The 18,068-nt window shown below is 38.1% G+C and overlaps 3 protein-coding genes across 3 annotated transcripts; 1 reads left to right on the forward strand and 2 right to left on the reverse strand.

The window, feature by feature from the left end:
• Positions 1-6,354: 6,354 nt before the first annotated feature.
• Positions 6,355-6,782, reverse strand: BNAC05G24990D. Its single transcript, XM_048757091.1, has one exon. It carries the CDS (start codon positions 6,657-6,659, stop codon positions 6,459-6,461), a length of 201 nt encoding a protein of 66 aa, XP_048613048.1. The 5' UTR covers positions 6,660-6,782; the 3' UTR covers positions 6,355-6,458.
• A 3,672-nt stretch (positions 6,783-10,454) lies between these two features.
• LOC111206122 lies at positions 10,455-12,353 on the forward strand. The gene is made up of 4 exons (XM_022702480.2): positions 10,455-10,775; positions 11,044-11,429; positions 11,508-11,589; positions 11,733-12,353. The coding sequence occupies exons 1-4, from the start codon at positions 10,455-10,457 to the stop codon at positions 12,351-12,353; spliced, it is 1,410 nt and encodes a 469-aa protein (XP_022558201.2).
• Positions 12,354-15,719: 3,366 nt separating this feature from the next.
• Positions 15,720-17,543, reverse strand: LOC125587167. Its single transcript, XM_048757345.1, has one exon. It carries the CDS (start codon positions 17,541-17,543, stop codon positions 15,720-15,722), a length of 1,824 nt encoding a protein of 607 aa, XP_048613302.1.
• Between the last annotated feature and the right edge of the window lie 525 nt (positions 17,544-18,068).

The raw sequence follows: 18,068 nt of genomic DNA on the forward strand, positions 1-18,068 counted from the left end.
TTGCAGGAGGCTTATAAGGATGAGGAGGAATATTGGCATCAGAAAAGCAGGAATATGTGGTACTCATCTGGAGATCTAAATACTAAATTTTACCATGCTTTGACGAAGCAGCGTAGGGTTCGTAACAAAATAGTGGGTCTTCATGATGAAACAGGTAACTGGATAACGGATGAGAAAGGGGTTGAGAAGGTGGCGGTTGATTATTTTGAGAGTCTGTTCACGACCATGGATCCAACGGAATTTGATAGTTTTTTTGGAGGAGATAACACCATCTATTTCTCCCCAAATGAATCAAATATTGCTGAGAATGGCAACTGAGGAAGAGGTCCGACAAGCTTTATTTATGATGCATCCAGAGAAAGCGCCAGGACCGGATGGGATGACAGCTCTTTTCTTCCAGCACTCCTGGCATATAATTAAGAGGGATGTGGTTGAGATGGTGAATAATTTTCTTCTTACAGGAAATATGGATCCACGTTTAAACATGACTAATATTTGTATGATTCCGAAAGTAGAGAGACCCACAAGGATGACGGAATTACGGCCGATAAGTCTTTGCAATGTTGGTTATAAGATTATCTCGAAGGTTTTGTGTCAACGATTGAAAATTTGCCTTCCAAGGCTAATTTCGGAGACACAATCGGCATTTGTGGCGGGTAGGTTAATATCGGATAATATTCTTATAGCGCAGGAAATGTTTCATGGACTGAGGACAAATAAGTCATGTCAGAACAAATTTATGGCAATCAAAACAGATATGAGTAAGGCATATGATAGGATTGAGTGGAAATTTATTGTGGCACTTCTACACAGAATGGGATTTGATCCCCACTGGATCAATTTGATGATGAAATGTATCTCTTCGGTTCAATATAGGGTACTTATCAATGGGCAGCCATAGGGACTTATTATCCCTCAACGAGGTTTACGGCAGGGGGATCCTCTGTCTCCGTACTTATTTATTATGTGCACTGAGGCATTAATCGCGAATATTAAGAGGGCAGAGAGAGAGAAACAACTTACTGGTTTAAAGGTGGCACGAGCGTGTCCAGCAATCTCTCATTTGCTATTTGTAGATGATAGTCTTTTCTTTTGCAAGGCAAACAAGGAGGAGTGTCAAACTATTCTTAGGATTTTACAGGAATATGAGGCTGTCTTAGGGCAACAAATTAATTTCCAGAAATTCTCAATTCAATTTGGGCATAAGATTGAAGAATCAAATCGTCAAGAGTTGAGGGATGTTCTGAGAATCCAAAATATAGGAGGCATGGGATCCTACTTAGGGTTGCCAGAAAGTCTTGGAGGGTCTAAGATACAGGTATTTGGTTTTGTTCAGGAACGTTTGAATAATAGGGTTAATGGATGGACATTCCGATTTTTTACTAAAGGAGGAAAAGAGGTAATTATTAAATCGGTGGTAACGGCCCTGCCCAATCATGTTATGTCTGTTTATCGGTTACCGAAGACTACCATTAAAAAATTAACAAGTGCAGTTGCTCAGTTTTGGTGGAGCCCATGAGGAAGTTCTAAAGGTATGCAATGGAAATCATGAGATAAATTATGTGAAACCAAAGATAATGGTGGGTTAGGTTTCAAGGATCTTATGGATTTTAATACGGCAATGCTTGGAAAGCAACTATGGAGGCTGATAGAAAAGCCAAATACTCTTTTCTCAAGAGTCTTCAAAGGACGGTATTACAGGAATGCTTCACCCCTGGAACCGATTCGTTCTTCTTCTCCGTCATATGGCTGGAGGAGTATTATTTCTGCTAGATCTCTGGTTGGTAAAGAACTAATTAAAAGGGTGGGAACAGGTTCGTCTATCTCTGTATGGAATGATCCTTGGATCCTAGCCACTCGCCCGAGACCAGCAACCAAAAAATTTTCCAACTTTTATCCGGACCTTACAGTGGATTCCCTCATAAATTCGGAATCTCGCTCATGGAATTTACAGGTAATTAGGACTCTAGTGGATCCTACGGATGCGAAAATAATTGAAAGTATTCCTTTAAGTAGGAATCAGTTTGAGGATAGGAATGGATGGCATTTTACTAATACTGGAAAATATTCAGTCCAATCAGGCTATCAAGTGGAACGGGTCTATCCTGATAGGGAAAAACCGCCAGCTTTTTATGGCCCTACAGTGGATATACTTAAAGCTTTTTGTTGGAAAGTTCGGTGTCCCCCAAAAATAAGGCATTTTTTATGGCAACTTCTCTCAGGATGTATATCGGTAATGAAAAATCTAAAGGCAAAAGGGATACAGGGAGATATATATTGTGCTCGATGCGGAGAACCTGAAGAATCAATTAACCATGTATTTTTTGAATGTCCACCGGCACGCCAAGTGTGGGCATTATCCAAGATTCCGTCAGCTCCGAATATCTTTCCTATCACTTCATTGTTTGCTAATATGGATCATCTTTTTTGGAGAGTCCGGCCAAAGATGGATGATCATCAGTTTGCATGGATTTTATGGTATATTTGGAAAGCTCGAAATAACAAAGTTTTCAGTAATCTGGATATTGATCCGAGGGATACTCTTCAATTAGCTGAACTATAATCATCACTTTGGGCAGAAGCACATGTGGGAAATGACCCAACGAGAGGGGTCTCGGTACAGACCAGCGTCCCCCTAGTGACACAAGGTCGATGGTGTTTCCTAGATGGTTCATGGAAAGATAAGGATACATTCTCAGGACAAGGCTGGTATGGTACTTTACCAGGGTTTGATGGGCTGCTAGGGGCAAGGAATGTAAGGGCATGTCTTTCACCCCTTCATTCGGAGGTAGAGGCATTGATTTGGCAATGTAATGTATGAAGAATTTAAGACAGTTTCAGGTAACGTTTGCAACGGATTGTTCTCAATTGGTGAAGATGGTTTCAGAACCAGAAGAATGGCCAGCATTCGAAAGCTATCTGGAAGACATCAAGCTTCTCAAAGGAAGTTTTCTCAACTCAGTTATCGTCCATGTACCTCGGACAACAAATCTTCGGGCGGATAGTCTAGCACGCAGTGCTAGGAAACAATCGTCCTTTGTCGTTCACATGGATGCGGAGTTACCGATTTGGTTTACAGAGTCAACATGAGTCTGTAAATTTTTTGCTGTCAAAAAGAAAAAAAAGTTTAATACTAAATATATTTTAGGATTTTACACAAAGGATCCATATATTCGATGGCTTGAAAATTTTTACACATGGAACAGAAGAAAAAAATTAATCGAAGAAGTTTTGAGGACTAATCTTTTTAGTCCTCGTGTCCTGATCATCAATATTTTATATTAAAATGGTGAAGAGTTATAGTGATTCCAAACTCTTTTCAAATTGGGGGAATTTGATCAATATTCATAAGAGAACATATCCATAGTAAAGTGGAAGTCATGGGATGTGACAATTAGAACCAAATCTTGACCTTTTTCACCTTGCACTCGCGTGAAGATAAGGAGAGTGGCACATTTCTAGCGTAACCATTAGCTTACTATATTCACGTAACTGGAAACACAACGTTCTTTTGTAAGTGTATTACACGATAGGAAACACTATACCATAATATATATGATGTAGTATAGGCACCGTAAAAGCTATAGAGACCATCAGCCTAGGTGTTTCTGGGGCGCGAAGATGGACTCCAATTCAATAAGATAAATCTTATAGCAGTGGTGACCATAAAAGGTTTGAAAGTGTTGGACTGTACTATATACGTGACATGTATATGCTAACATGACATATAAAAATAATAAGGACGAAAATTTTAGTATACTAAATGTGATATAATATAGTCCAACGAAGTTGCTATCGGAAAGCATATTGTTGGAGAAGACATAACAAGTGGTTCAAGTGGAGGCGACTATAGTGGACACGTTTGTACACTAACCAACGGTGTATTCTAACGGCAAACAAACTATGATATGTATACAATGCATAGTATAGTTACCAACATAACATCAAAGCTCACCTACAAAAGTAAACACTCTATACTTAATTATTTGTTTCATATTCTACATAGTAAACCTGCATATTTGGTACAGTGTGGGAATTAACATATGAAAAATTGGAGTATGCCACTAAAACAGAAAGTTGTGTGTATCTTCTTACAAAAGGCGCACAATTAATACAAAGGGATTGAACCGCAGTTGACACAATCAAGATCAACATGATTAAGCGTACTCGTAAGGAAACAAACGGTTGGTACCACATGGGTGACTTTGGCTGGCCTGTTGGAGGCGGATCCATGTGAGTGGCCTTATGCGGTGACATAGCAGACCGTGTCTAGCCTTCTGCGATCAAGAGGCATCAGCAACTCTGATCCCCAGTGATGCAACCTACAAAATATAAGAATAAGTTGGCATTTCCAAACTATACCAACACTATAGTATTGTCCTCATCTAAACAAACAAATGTTACTTGTCCGAAATTAAACTTTCCATACTATTAGATACTGGTCCATAGTGTAGTCTTGTCTTACATCCATATTTGCAACATTCAACGTTTAAATGACTACTTACAATTATGGACTCAGTCACACCATGACTAGGGAAAACTCGAGGCGCTTTGGATGTTGACATGTCTACGGTTGGGCGTATAGGCTGGTCACTAGCAGGACCGATACCACATGCGCCCTATCAGGGGCATTAACTGGCAAAAAAGTACCACATGGTTGTTTTTTTCAATGCTGGTTGCAGTCTCATCGCGTGTCCCAGTAATTGCAGTCTCATCGCGTGTCCCAGTAATTGCAGCCTGAAAGATATATAAAGTATGTAGTCACTGCACACATGAACATCAACATAGACGAGTCTTGACCTAGTTACAATGTGGGATGGAGTTACAATTCATATACACAACTAGTATAAAACAGAACATATGTAAACGAATACAATAAAACATTCCATAGTACTAAGACATGCTAAGTAATATAGTACCAATGGGTACTGGTACCTACGCGAGGAATGTAATAGACTCATAATAATAGAAATTCTATAGCAATACAGATGAATAAAACAAAGTGTTAATGTTTACTTACAGTGCTGGAGTCCAATCATATCTTTAAAAGCATGCAACACAATTCAGTCGCTACTATACTATCTCACACGTTACTATATTATAGTTTTGTTCACTTACAATATACATCACTATCTCCAACCCAAAAACTTAGATACACAATCTCTGCATAAACTAGTGACACAGACATGCAATCTTTTATTTTTCTGGTAATACATAAAAATAACACCAAAAGGTAAAAATTGAAATAGATATTAGGTTATCTTCTTACTGTATTCCGTCGTACACCTCTTTCACCGATCTGAAAAATCAAAGTCGTTGTTTAGTGAATTACAGTGTCAGTGTCGCCGAAATTGGCTCTCAACCTAGAATTCTAGTCAATCCAAACCGAACTTACCATTGCGTGGTAACTTGTGCTCCTTACTCGCACCACTACAAACTCGTCGGCCCAAGAACCCTAAATTAGCTTCTCGAACAACCTCAGCCTCTCTCGTCTACCGCGTCCCTCTCTTCAATCTCTATCTCTTTTTTCTCCTTCCCTGATGCTTCATCGATCTTCAAAGATTTGTGTCAAAGTGAAAGAAATCTTTTGATTGAAGAAGATAAGTAGATATCAAACTTTTTTCACGGGCAGAGATAAGGGTATGTTTGTCACTTTTTAAACAATATGTATAATATCATAGCCAAGTATTTAATATGATTATACAATTAATTTCGGTCTTCCTTATGTATACGCAATCTAATTCCCCTTTCAAAATAATGCGTGTACAGACAAATTGAAATACTCTTTGTTTTCTGTTTAAACAAGACTGGATGTTTTCTGTTTAAACAAGACTGGACATGTGATCATTTGATCACTTTTGAACACATGAATTATCTTCCCACCTGTCTTTCAAACCACCCAAATGCGACCAGATTATGCATCTATAACTTGATGCCCAACACGCAAGTTTCAAAAGAAATGGCAATAGTAATCTTGTAACGTCGTGAAGAAAAATCTCGCATTTATAACTTTTGATCTGACTTACAAATAAAGTCAACAAACTAAGGAAGGTCGAAAATTCGTCGATGAAATGAGATACAGTGTAGTTAAGAAGCCAAGTAGGTCAGTTCGTATGGCCTTTTGACCAAAAAAGAAAGCAAAAAATTAGTGAACAAAAAAAATTACTAAGAAGAGACGTAAAACTGTAGAAGCCGGAAACCCAATTGAAGCCCATTTGACTCAGATAATAGACCCAACAAAAACAACAGTTTTCTTCCTTCCTCTTCTTTAACAGATCAATTAAAGAAAAAGAAAATCATAACAAAGCTAAGCTCTGTGACATGTTGGTTTTGTATTTCCAACAAGAGGATGCATTAACTTGAAAATATCTTATTTACAACAAAAGCTCTGGTATACACATCTCAACTCAAATATAAATCACAGAGTAAGCATATAATAAAACATCAAGCTTCTTGGATTATAAAGTACGAGCGTAAGGAGGAGGAGAAGGAAGGAGAAGAGGGAGAGATGAACTGGAATTATGGAAAGGGAGAGAGTATAATATATGAAGTCGGATCCTCCTCGGAAATGGCGCCTGAGAAAAGAGATGCTCCAAAACTCCGGCAAGTACCACCGTGTACTCCTTTAACATCTCGGCCAATACTGTCACCAGCAACATTCTTGATTTTTTTTATTCTCTCAATCGAACCTTCTTTTCTCTGGGTCTCTTAACTTTTACACTCAGTTGTCTTTATATATAGTGTAAGAGGGGAAGTAAAATCTAGGGGTGTCTTCTATTGGTCTCCGCTCTTGGTTTTCTCTACTTTCTTAATCTATCATTTTGATATATATTTATTACAGAAACATTTTTGTTTGACTAATCCCAAGTCCAGGATTTTTACATAACTTTTATTATTATTTGATTTTCACTATTAAAAAAGCATAAAAATAAATACAAGTTTTGGTATCTGGATTTTCCTATTTTCACACGGCATACAATAAACAAATATGTTTACTTTTATACTGTTATCAAAAGCGTATACATAAATAAATATATGTATATATTTTCAGCTTTTTCACCAAAAATAGATATCCTCAATGTAAAGTATTTAACAATTTTTCAATTAGCAAACAACCATTTTTTTTTGAATTAGCAAAAAAAAAGAGTAATGAACTATATATGATCACTACAAATTAACTCGGAATCTCTTTTTTTTTACAAAAAACAAAAAAAAACTCGGAATCCCTTTAAGAATGCAAAACTCCTGTAAATTAAAACTTGTAATTTTTACTAAACGTTACTAATTTATATAATGGGACTTTTTAACATATATTATTAACAAGAACCAACAAAATGAGAAAACATTGGATTTTTTAATAATACGATTTAATTATAAAAGGCTGTGACAAAAGTTTGAGCAATAGAAAACTCCCAAGTGTTTTTGGGAAAGAGATATCGCACATTGTATTGATATGCATCTGGCCACCAATTTGTTGTGCGGGACCTAGTAAGAACCGGATGATGTTTATCCCTAAAATATGATAACAGTTACGACTTACGAGCATATTAAAAAACAAATTAAATCATCGGTTACAAGATAAACACGACGATTGTACTTTGGAGTTTTTTTTGTGGACTTTAAATTTCATTAACTATGCCCAAAGGGTATATAATATGTGATTTTTTGTAAATAAAACCCATAAAATTTGCATAGTGTGGTGGTAACCGCCTAACCGGTTTCGAATTTCATGACCACTTTATTTTTGCTTCTTTTACAAAAAATAAATGAGTAGCGTTTTTGTAAATATGTTGTCGTCTTCTTCACTAAAGTTTCTAGGTTCTGCAAATTTTCCTCTTCCTAGCCGCCATTGATTTTCTGTTTATAATCTTCATTATTTTTGCGATTTAATCACACTTAACACTATAATAATCGATTTCGGATATCAGAATGACGAAAAGCATAGATTTTTATTTGTTATTTATAAACTTTCAAACCCTTCACTAATCACGATTAACAATAAGTAAGTTTGATCTATAAAGCAGAAGTATTTCATTTCGACCAAAAAAAAAAAAAAAAAGCAGAAGTATTTCAGAGAAAGGGGTGTGGCCCATTTCGTATGATTCATATAAAAAGTAAAAATAATTACTTACGGTTTATAAAGGATGAAATGTAAGTCCACGTGCCAAATTACCATTTTGCTTTTAATCAAGGGAAATCTGTTTTTTAGAGAAAAAATGGTAACTATGTCCCTTTAGACTAATTTATACTACTTTATATTCTATTAGACTAATTTTTTTCCAAAATGGCAGTAATGCCCTTAAAATTGTAATTTTTTAAAAAATATATATATTGAGTTCGACAAGGGGGATCGAACGATCCCACTTTACAAGTTATAGTGGATCGATCGATCCCGATCATTATTCAGAACAAAAAAAAACGCGAAATATATACTGATCGACCTGGTCCATTTCACTCGATCGGCGAAGGTCGATTTACATAGATCGACTGATCTGTAAGAATAGATCGATCGAATATCCCGTGCCGAGGAAAGAATCCCAAATCGATTTTTTTGGTTTTGTATGATTATATCCGGATTGATTCATACTTGATTTGAACCGACCAAGCATGATTTCAACTCTTTAAACTCGATTTCTCTTGGATGAAACCCATAATTTCCCATTCACGAATAAAGGGAGACAAAATCAAATTCTCACCCAAGTTCATTAACCCTAACTCACTCAATTTCACTCTGATTTGGACGATTATTTGGCCTAACCCATACGATTTCGTGAGCTTTTTACGAATCTATCACTCTTTAGTTCGTTCTGCAAAGGTATGAAACTCTATCTCCACTTCTTTTTAGAGTTTGAAAATAGAAAGGTAAAAGGTTAATTTTTTGAGTTAGTTTGGATGTTTAGGCTTCAATCATGTGTTAAGGTGATGATTAGAGAAGATTTTGTACACAATCATGGCTTAAATCATATTTTTGGGATAGATTTAGGAATTTTAGGTTTTGCTCTTAAAAAAAAAGTTAAAACACCATAAAATTGAAATTAATACAGTGAGAATGCTAATTCTTTGACATTGGTTATTGATAAAGTATTAAGAGACATTATTTAACTGAGCTGTGATATTTGTTATTAATAGATATATGTTGTATTGTTTTCAATTTTCAGGTATGGAGTTGGAGTTGCCTAATCGTTTATACGGTGAGGGATTGGAACCTCAGGTTAAGAAGATTAATAACAGCTGCCGACTAAAACTTCTCGAGTTGCTGAAAGAAAAAATGGAGCCAGAATTCGATGAAGTTATGAAAGATCCCATTTTTTCACAGATTATGGTTATCCAGAAGAATGATCTGAAGTTTTCGGCGAGGTTGGTACACTCTTTCTTGTGTAAGGAGTTGATGACAAGCAAGAAACATGAGAAGTGGTTCACTTTCGCTAGGAGACCTCTGCGTTTTGGATTGCAAGAGTATCATGCTGTCACTGGTCTGAAAGTGAAGCGAGAGAATAACAGTGGGTTAGTGACATGGAAAGATGATGATGGTTTTTGGAGCAAGCAGATAAAGACAAATGGAAAAATAAATTTGCAGATCATTAAAAAGAAGCATTTGGAAGAGAGCAATACCTGGACTTGGGTTGATAGGGTGAGACTGATATATCTTTGCGTTATTATGGGTGTGGTGATGGGGAAGGATGAGAAGGTGAATATCCCGCATCTGTACATGAAGTTGGCGATGGATTTGGAGAAGCTTCGGAATTACCCATGGGGTCTTTATTCGTTTGATTTCCTTCTGAAGCAAATTGATAAAACAAGGCATAAATTAGAGCAGAAAGAGGGGTATCTGATGGAAGGATTCTTGTTTGGTTTCCAAATTTGGATAATGGAAGCTGTTCCTGCTTTAGGAGAGATTTGTGGCACAAAAGTCAGTAAAAATTTTACAGGTCCACTGTGTGGTAATTGGAGAGGATGTGCAAAATGTTCTTAAGAAGATATCATTGGCGTTGAGAACTTATTTCCAGAAAATGTATGCATATATTTTTCAAATTAAAATATTTATTGTCTTGTTCACTTTACTAATGATTTGATTGTTTGTAGGGGATTTTGCATTCATTCATGGAATCCCACATAGATGGAGTGGTCCTTTTGGCAACTGATTTTGTACAGAAGGATGAGAAGAAAGATGAAAGAGTAGATCGCATTTTGGATATGATCAATAGTTCCAATCATGTTTGGGGAGTAAAAGAAGCTACGAACTCTGAATTTGAGGAATCTGGCGAAGAGAAAGGAGAGGAGCAAACAGCTGATACTGAGAGAGGTGAAAATAGTCATGTTGCAGGGAATGTTGATGGCACAGCTGATGTTTCAGGAAGAAACAAGAGAAAGCATGCAGACCGAGGAGCAGAGTCAAGGAGAAGAATGTTTTGTGCCACCTAGCTGCTTCATCAAAAGGGAATATTGACACATATATGAAAAATTTCTTGGAGGATCTGGTACAAGCTTCTTTTACTACTTTTGGGGAGAAATTCTGTCAGCAGTTCTCGGACAGGTTGGGTAAGATTGAGACTGAGGTTACACAACTCCGGACAGCTTCGGAGAGAACTGAGCAATTTGAGACAGTTGTAACCGACAGATTGGGGAAAATTGAGGCTGAGGTTACACAGCTCAGGACAACTATAGTGGTGACTGAATTGGTGGGAAAGAGTGATCAAGCAAGCGGTCCTAGCATGACCAAAATCAACAGTGGTCCTAGCACCAGCAAAAAAGGCACTGCTCCATCAAAGAAAAAGGTAACTACTAAGAGAAAGAGTTAAAAGTTGTTGAAAGCTTGGAACTAGGCGATGGAATGTAGGTTTTGAAGCTAGGTTGTTGGAACTTGGAATGAGGCGGTAATATGTATTTGAAACTTGTCGTTTATGTAATGACTATATTTAATGTAATATGTATTTGGAAGTTTGTATGTTTATTATGGATTTCGAACTTGTCGTTTATGTCTATTCTCTATTTTGAACTTGAAATTTGTATGTGTAATTTGTAATTGTACGTGTTTGTCAACAGGCTGTAAAAAACCAAGAGTTAAAGACTGCTGATTCGTATGTCAATTTACCTCGTGCAAAAGTTACTCAATCATCAGCTAGTGATCTTCGTATGGGTACACAAGAGTTTTTGGAAAGTTGCATGAAGAACCTTCCATTAGACACATTTGTGAAAGGTTTGAATCCTTCTCAAGCTAAAGTCGAAGATTCATTGGATTGGTTGGAACTTCCAAAATCATTGAAGAAGCCAACAGATTCATTGGAACTTCTAAAATCATTGAAGAAGCCAGCGGTCCGATTAGATGACCGAGATATAGAGCTAGACGGCGAAGATTTCCCTGATCGCTGCTTGGTGTTTGTGCATCCTACAGATTTTAAGAAGATGCAGGACTGGCAAGATACACGAACGTATGTTATTCCTTTGTATATATCATTCCGTTGATTTTCTTAATAATTGACATCTCTACCATTGTATTTTGTTTACAGAGCTATACAGATTGGTCCATCTATGTTAGACGGTGATCTAGCCGGACGTATTATGTCTGCCAGCAGTTGGCTTAAAAACTACGTAAGCATTCAACCGGTTATTTCTATAAAATGTTACCTATTATATAAATGTATACATTACAGATTTGTCTTTGTTTTTGTAGGAAATTGATGCTATAATGTATGTTTTTCGGGAAAGAACATCATTGAAACGATGGAACGTAGACCATGACATGCGTCTTCAGCGACCTCATTGCTAAGGATTACCAGAATTTCTGTAAGGGTATTAAGAAATACACTATGGATCCATTATTACTGCAATACGGTAAAGGTGAACTGCCTTCCCATGGAAGAACACGGATGTTGTGGAATGTCGATGTGGATCGGATGTATGTTCCTGTGTGGGTCAATTGCAACCATTGGATTTCTTTATGCATCAGTTTTGTGACTAAGAATATCCAGGTGTTTGATTGCGGGGGTAAAAAAAAAATCAAGGAAGTGGAAGCTTTCGCGCAGCTTATTCCTCGGATTGTCAAGGCCGTGCAGTCATTGACAATACAGAAGCATCTCCACATCACACCGTACAATGTTTCCTATGTACCTATGAGTGGTCTTAACCGACTTCAATGTCATTGTGGTGTGTACACTATAAAACACATCGAATGCCACGTGCTTGGGTTGGACATATCTATGGTGAGTGATGAGAACATCTGGGGAGCTCGAATAAAGATTATGTGGGATCTATGGGAAGCAGCTAATGATCTAGAACTGATTGAGAGAATGTCAAAGTATGAACCTATTAAGTATAGTAAGCCTGCCGAGTATGTTGAGATTGATGATTTATGATTTATTGTTGGTTATGCTTTTTCAAACTTATTTTGTAATGATTTTAGGAGTTTCTGTTATAATGGTATTTTTTCTATATACAGTACTTGAGTTTACAAAATGAAAGATAACATTATCAATTGAGAAACCATAAAGTTCACTAAACTCAAAAAACAATTGCAAATCCGGTCAGCCTAAATAGATCGATCGATCGACATAAGCTGCTCGATCCGGAAAGCTCGATCTATATAGATCGATCGTTCTGTGTAGGACCAGATCGATCCAGGCAGTCGATCCTGAGCATTATGCAGAACAAACAAAAAACGCGCAGCATATTTTGATCGACCTGTTCCAGTACGCTAATTCGGCAAAGCTCGATCGCCTCAAGATCGATCGATCTGTCTTTCGGATCGATCGATCCCGCACCCAGATAAGTTTCTCAAATCGATTTTATGGTTTTCATCGGTTAAATCCGGTTTAATACCCACTTAATTTGAACCGGAATAACACGATTTTATGAGTAAAATCGTGAGACTTAGATCAAACCCTCACTTTTATCTCCTTCCCCAATTTTTCTTGAGAGAATGGGATCAAACCCACCTTCATAAACCCTTTCTCTCTCGATTTAACTCCGATTTTGACGATTCTTGAGCCTAACCCAGACGATTTCGTGAGCTAATTCCGAATCTACCACTCTTTCGGTCGATCTGTAAAGGTATGAAACTCTATCTCCACTTTTATAGTTCGAAATTTTAATAGGAAAAAGTGAAATTTTAGTGTTTTTAAGTCGTTTTGGCTTTAATCGTGTGTTAGGGTGATGGTTAGTGACGATTTTCCATATAGCTCTTGCCTTAATTCGTAGTTTTAAGTTTGATTTAAGAAATTAGGGTTACTTCTTAAAAAAAAAAATTCCGAAACGATGGAATTAAATCTGTAATGTTAGTTGTTGAGTTGCGTAGGTGTTGAATCATTGTCCATGTCAATTTACTCAGTTTTACCTTTGAGAACTCATTTGTTAAGGGTTGTGTGCAGAAAATGGTGAAAAAAGGAGGACCGAAAAAGACCAAGGAAACAGCACCGGCGGCAACACAGACACGTGATACAACAGCTGCTTCGACCTCAGCGCAGCCCGAAAGTGATGAGCCTCGGGAAGCAGCCCCTTGGCCTCGTGACCCATTGATTCTATTCTCTAAACTCCCTACAATTCATAACCGACATATCTCAAGTAAGAAGGAGCTGAGAGAACTTGCATCCTACACACACCGCGATTACTATGCTGGTTGGAGTGATTACCACTGCATTCTCTACAATGGTTTGCAGCGGATGAGATTGAAACCAACAAAGTTCATCTACGATTACACTACAAAGGAGTTGGGAATTGTGCGGGATGTCAAAAAGATGTGGAAAAACATGGGACTTGGGACTCTTGGCTACAATCCACAACCCCTATATCCAGACTTGGTTATACAGTTTCTCTCTTCAGTTGAGTTGCACTACAAGTCCGAGGTAAACAAAGTTGCTAGCGAAGGTAAACTTATATTCCTATGTAAAGGACTGCTTTATGAGATGTCTATACACGAGCTGTGTATACTATTCGGATTTCAGACCCGACATGAGGCATGCTCTTTGCCCAAGTTCCCTTGTGCTTACTTGTTGTGGAGCAAGATTGCAGACAGTTCTTATGTATCTCGGGAAGCTAAACTTGCAATGCTCAGAAACCCGGTCTTGCGAGTGGTAGCAAAATATCTGGGTCATCTTCTACTAGGAAAATCAGAAGCAGGATCACTTACTGAAGATGAAGCGCAGCTTATTCACTACGGGCTGCCATTAGCTCTCAGGCCGACGTATGACGTTGCAGATGAACCTCCAGCAGAGCTTTCGGTAAACATGGGAGCATTGTTTGCTCAGATGTTGTTTGAAAGGAAGTTTAGGGGTCTTCGTCCTCTTGACAGGAAGCCTTTGGGTGAGTCTATTGGCAGTCTACTTACTCGGATCTTCATGCACCATGATATTGATCTTTCGGATACTCCTTGTGTGGATACGATTGACAGATTTGATGCCCAGTTCTTCCTAAACACCAAGATCCTTCATCCTGGTAAAATATACCGTTTTACCAAGCCTGATGGGACAATCCTTCATTGCAAGCTTCCACAACCCGCTATCACATCTCTGACGTCTGTGGAGAACATGGAGTTCATGCCTCCTGCTGAAGTTCTTTACACGCCTCCTCCACCAGCTTCAAAACGTCGTCGTGGTTATTCTTCTTCTGGTCCTGCGCAGACACAATGTGAGGATGACACCATCCCGGATATCTCAGCCAATCATACTCCAAACCCGTCTATGGAGTATTTGTTACCACCATATACTGGTCAGTTTGATTCTGGAGCACCACCATTAGATGGTACACAGCAGCAGCAGTTCGCATGGACTGCCGATACATTAGTCAAGCTCTCGACGATGATGCAGACTGTGTGGGGTGCACTTGCAAAGATTAGATGTCCACCTACTCATTCCTGCTGCCGCGCTCCAAAGACTTCAGAGGCAGCTGGTATGACTAGAGACGACGCAGGAAATGAACCATCTGATGAAGCAACCGATGACGAGCGAGGTTCACGCCTCCATAGGAGCAGACGAGCACCAGGACAGAGTAGGAGCTGCAGTCCTGACGACCACCAATGATCAGTATCAGTTATATCTTTCCATTGTATTCCACCGGTTTTTTAAATTTTCTGCGCATTTCGAATTCGAATCTGGATTGTTTGCATGTTTTATTAGTCCAGTTTGGATTATAACTTTTATAAATTATATAACCTATAGTAAGCTATCATTCTATTAAGTATAGTTATGTAGGAGAAGATAAATGGAGGTTTTTATCATATTCTCTCTATTTTGCTGAGTTAAATTCGGTTCAAATAAGATGTATCAGAGTATGGGATCGATCGTTCCAAACTGTCAATCGATCGATCCAAATTTCTGATCGATCGATCCATATTTTCGATCGATCGGTCGGTACGAGATCGAGCTTTGTCGATCGAGAGAACTGTACCAGGTCGATCAAAAGATTGTCCGTGTTTTTGTTTGTTTTGCATATTGATCAGGATCGACCGATGGATCGACCGTTCAATATACAGATCGATCGATCCGCACGTAGTGGACATCACAGTTTGTTTAAGGGATTGATTGACTCAGATCTTCTAACCAAGTTAATACGGCATGAAAATTAAACAAAGTTGTCCCAAACTGAAACAAAGTTACTAAAATCCAAGCAAATATAATCAGAAAAACTGAAACAAAGTTGTCACAAACAGAAACAAAGTTACTAGAAATCAAGCAAATGAAGTTTGGAAAACTTTCACTAAATTGTGAAGAACACAACAAACAAATCCACTATATTGGCATCTTGCAAGTTGCTCTATTATGACCACCAAGACCACATCTACTGCACTTACGAGACTGACCCCCCTGTGATCCTTGTGATGATCGGATTTTGTCTTCAACAGTTTCATATCTGCGTTTTCTATTTCTTCCAAGAGATCTTCTTGTCTCAGGCGGTAGCACTTCAGAATTTTCCACAACTTGTGGGACAGACCAACCATCTTCAGGAACTGAAAAGGGATTTATGCTTTCTTGATAAGCTTCTCTCCAAGCTCCCGTGGTACACAAAAAATCAGTCAATGTATATGGTTCTCTACCAACAAAGAAACCAGCTTTTATTGCGTGTCTACAAGGGATTTTCAAGAGGTCGTACTTCCCACAAGAACAAGTCCGTTTGTCTAAATCAACAAAGCAGTCAATTGTATCGCCTTTAACAAGCAGCTGGCTATCGGTTACAGGGTAAAATCTGAAAGTTTTCCCCTTTCCAATTCTCCTATCAATCTTTTCCTCCACATCTATGGTCAAACGGTGGGTGTGCTTTGAAATCAACTTCTTACGCTTAAAAAACCAGCGTGTCAGCATTTCTCTAATACTGTCCAACAAAGGAATTACGGGAAACTCTCTCGGCGAATGCAACACAGAATTTATCGACTCTGCAGGATTGTTTGTCCTAATGTCATACCTGTATCCATGAAATTGACATCTAGCCCACTTTTTGACATCTGCTTCCATAAGATAATTTCCAATTGCTGGACTGATATTGCAAACATGAGAAAACGTCTTCTTGAAATCAACCACTCTATAAGCCTTTGAAGCCTTAGAAATCAACCTAGCTAATCCCTTCCTCTTGAAATATGATATCACATTATTCAACAAATGATGAATACAAATACCATGTCTCGCTAGCGGATACACTTTCTCCAGTGCCTTCGCTATTGACACTTGTCTATCCGAAATAAAAGCCAAACCATTATCATCAGCAACAACAACTTTTAATTGTCTCATAAACCATTCCCAAGACTGTTCATTCTCAGAGTCTACTATCCCAAATGCAATAGGATATAAATTTGAATTTCCATCTATAGCATTTGCAACCAGTAGCACCCCTTTGAATTTACTCTTCAAGAATGTTCCATCGACAACAATGACACGCCTCATGACTGTGTTAAAGCCTCTGATCGATTGACCAAACGCTATAAACAGATATCGAAATCTACCATCGACGTCAGTCTTGTAAGAGGAATGTGTACCCGGATTGGCCTCTCGCAGCATGTGCAAGTATTTTGGTATTTTCCCATAACTTTCCTCTGGAATACCTCTAACAGCGTTGACTGCATATTCACGGGAATCCCAAGCTAAAGAATCAGAGATCTCACATCCATAATCGTTACGCATAATCTGAACAATATCTTTCGCTTTAGGCCCTTCCTTGATACCTTCATATTTATGCATTAGCAGACTGCCTATCGTTTTCGCTGAAGCTGTCTTTCCGGCACTGGTTTTGTTTGAAGGTGCGCAGGAATGTACACCGACATACTTCTTAATAATAAAATATGTGGAGCCCTTCAAACACTCAGCTCGAGCACCCCAAAAGCACACCTTATCAGCGCATCTAATACACCAAACTGATTTATTGGAGTTGGTAACTGTGTAGTGAAAGTTATGCTTCATTGCACATAACTCAAACCTCGCTTTCAAAACTGTTTTGTTGAGGAAAAGATCTCCCGTCTTAACCAATTCCACCACCTGACTCTTTGCCAATTTTTCTCTGTTTTCTTTTTCAGAATTGATCTTGTCAGCATCATAATTATCTCCTTCAACCTCGTCTTGCTTCATCTTTCCTTTCTTCTTCTCGTTATGCTTTTCAGCATCATAATCATCTCCATCAACTTCACTTTGCTTCATCTTCCCTTTCCTCTTCTCGTTATGCTTAGCCCCCTTAACAATATTTGAAGCTGTCCCAATGTCACAAGGATTTCGTTCGTTCTCTTCACAAGTACTTGCATCAGTTGGCATCTTATTAAGATCAATGTCGATCTTATTTCGATTTCCTTGCTTTGCTTTATAGCTGACACACAATTGAGTTGACTGATGCTTCTTACAAAACCCTAGAAAATTTTGAACTTGCCTTGAGTTTCCAATGATCACTGGTGGACATTTTGATGAATTGATCAATCCAATAGCAAGGTAACTCAACTCCAAATCAGCATCTGTTTCTTCAAAACAAAAATCCTCTATAACGTTTTTCTGTAACTCTTCCAGAGAAGACTTCAATTCCAAAACAAGTAACCTTCCCCCTTTCTTTTTATCAACATTAAAACTCCAACCTGAAGATACAACCAATCCCCAAACACCACATGA

Source organism: Brassica napus, chromosome C5 (assembly GCF_020379485.1).
Source record: "Brassica napus cultivar Da-Ae chromosome C5, Da-Ae, whole genome shotgun sequence".
In the NCBI taxonomy this organism is placed as follows: Eukaryota; Viridiplantae; Streptophyta; class Magnoliopsida; order Brassicales; family Brassicaceae; genus Brassica; species Brassica napus.

Coding starts and splice junctions, on each gene's coding strand:
- BNAC05G24990D (XM_048757091.1), bottom strand. CDS start 6,659: ATGTTGCTGGTGACAGTATTGGCCGAGATGTTAAAGGAGTACACGGTG.
- LOC111206122 (XM_022702480.2), top strand. CDS start 10,455: ATGAAAAATTTCTTGGAGGATCTGGTACAAGCTTCTTTTACTACTTTT. Junction 10,776..11,043: donor CTGCTCCATCAAAGAAAAAG/GTAACTACTAAG, acceptor GTTTGTCAACAG/GCTGTAAAAAACCAAGAGTT. Junction 11,430..11,507: donor GACTGGCAAGATACACGAAC/GTATGTTATTCC, acceptor TTTTGTTTACAG/AGCTATACAGATTGGTCCAT.
- LOC125587167 (XM_048757345.1), bottom strand. CDS start 17,543: ATGAAGCAAGACGAGGTTGAAGGAGATAATTATGATGCTGACAAGATC.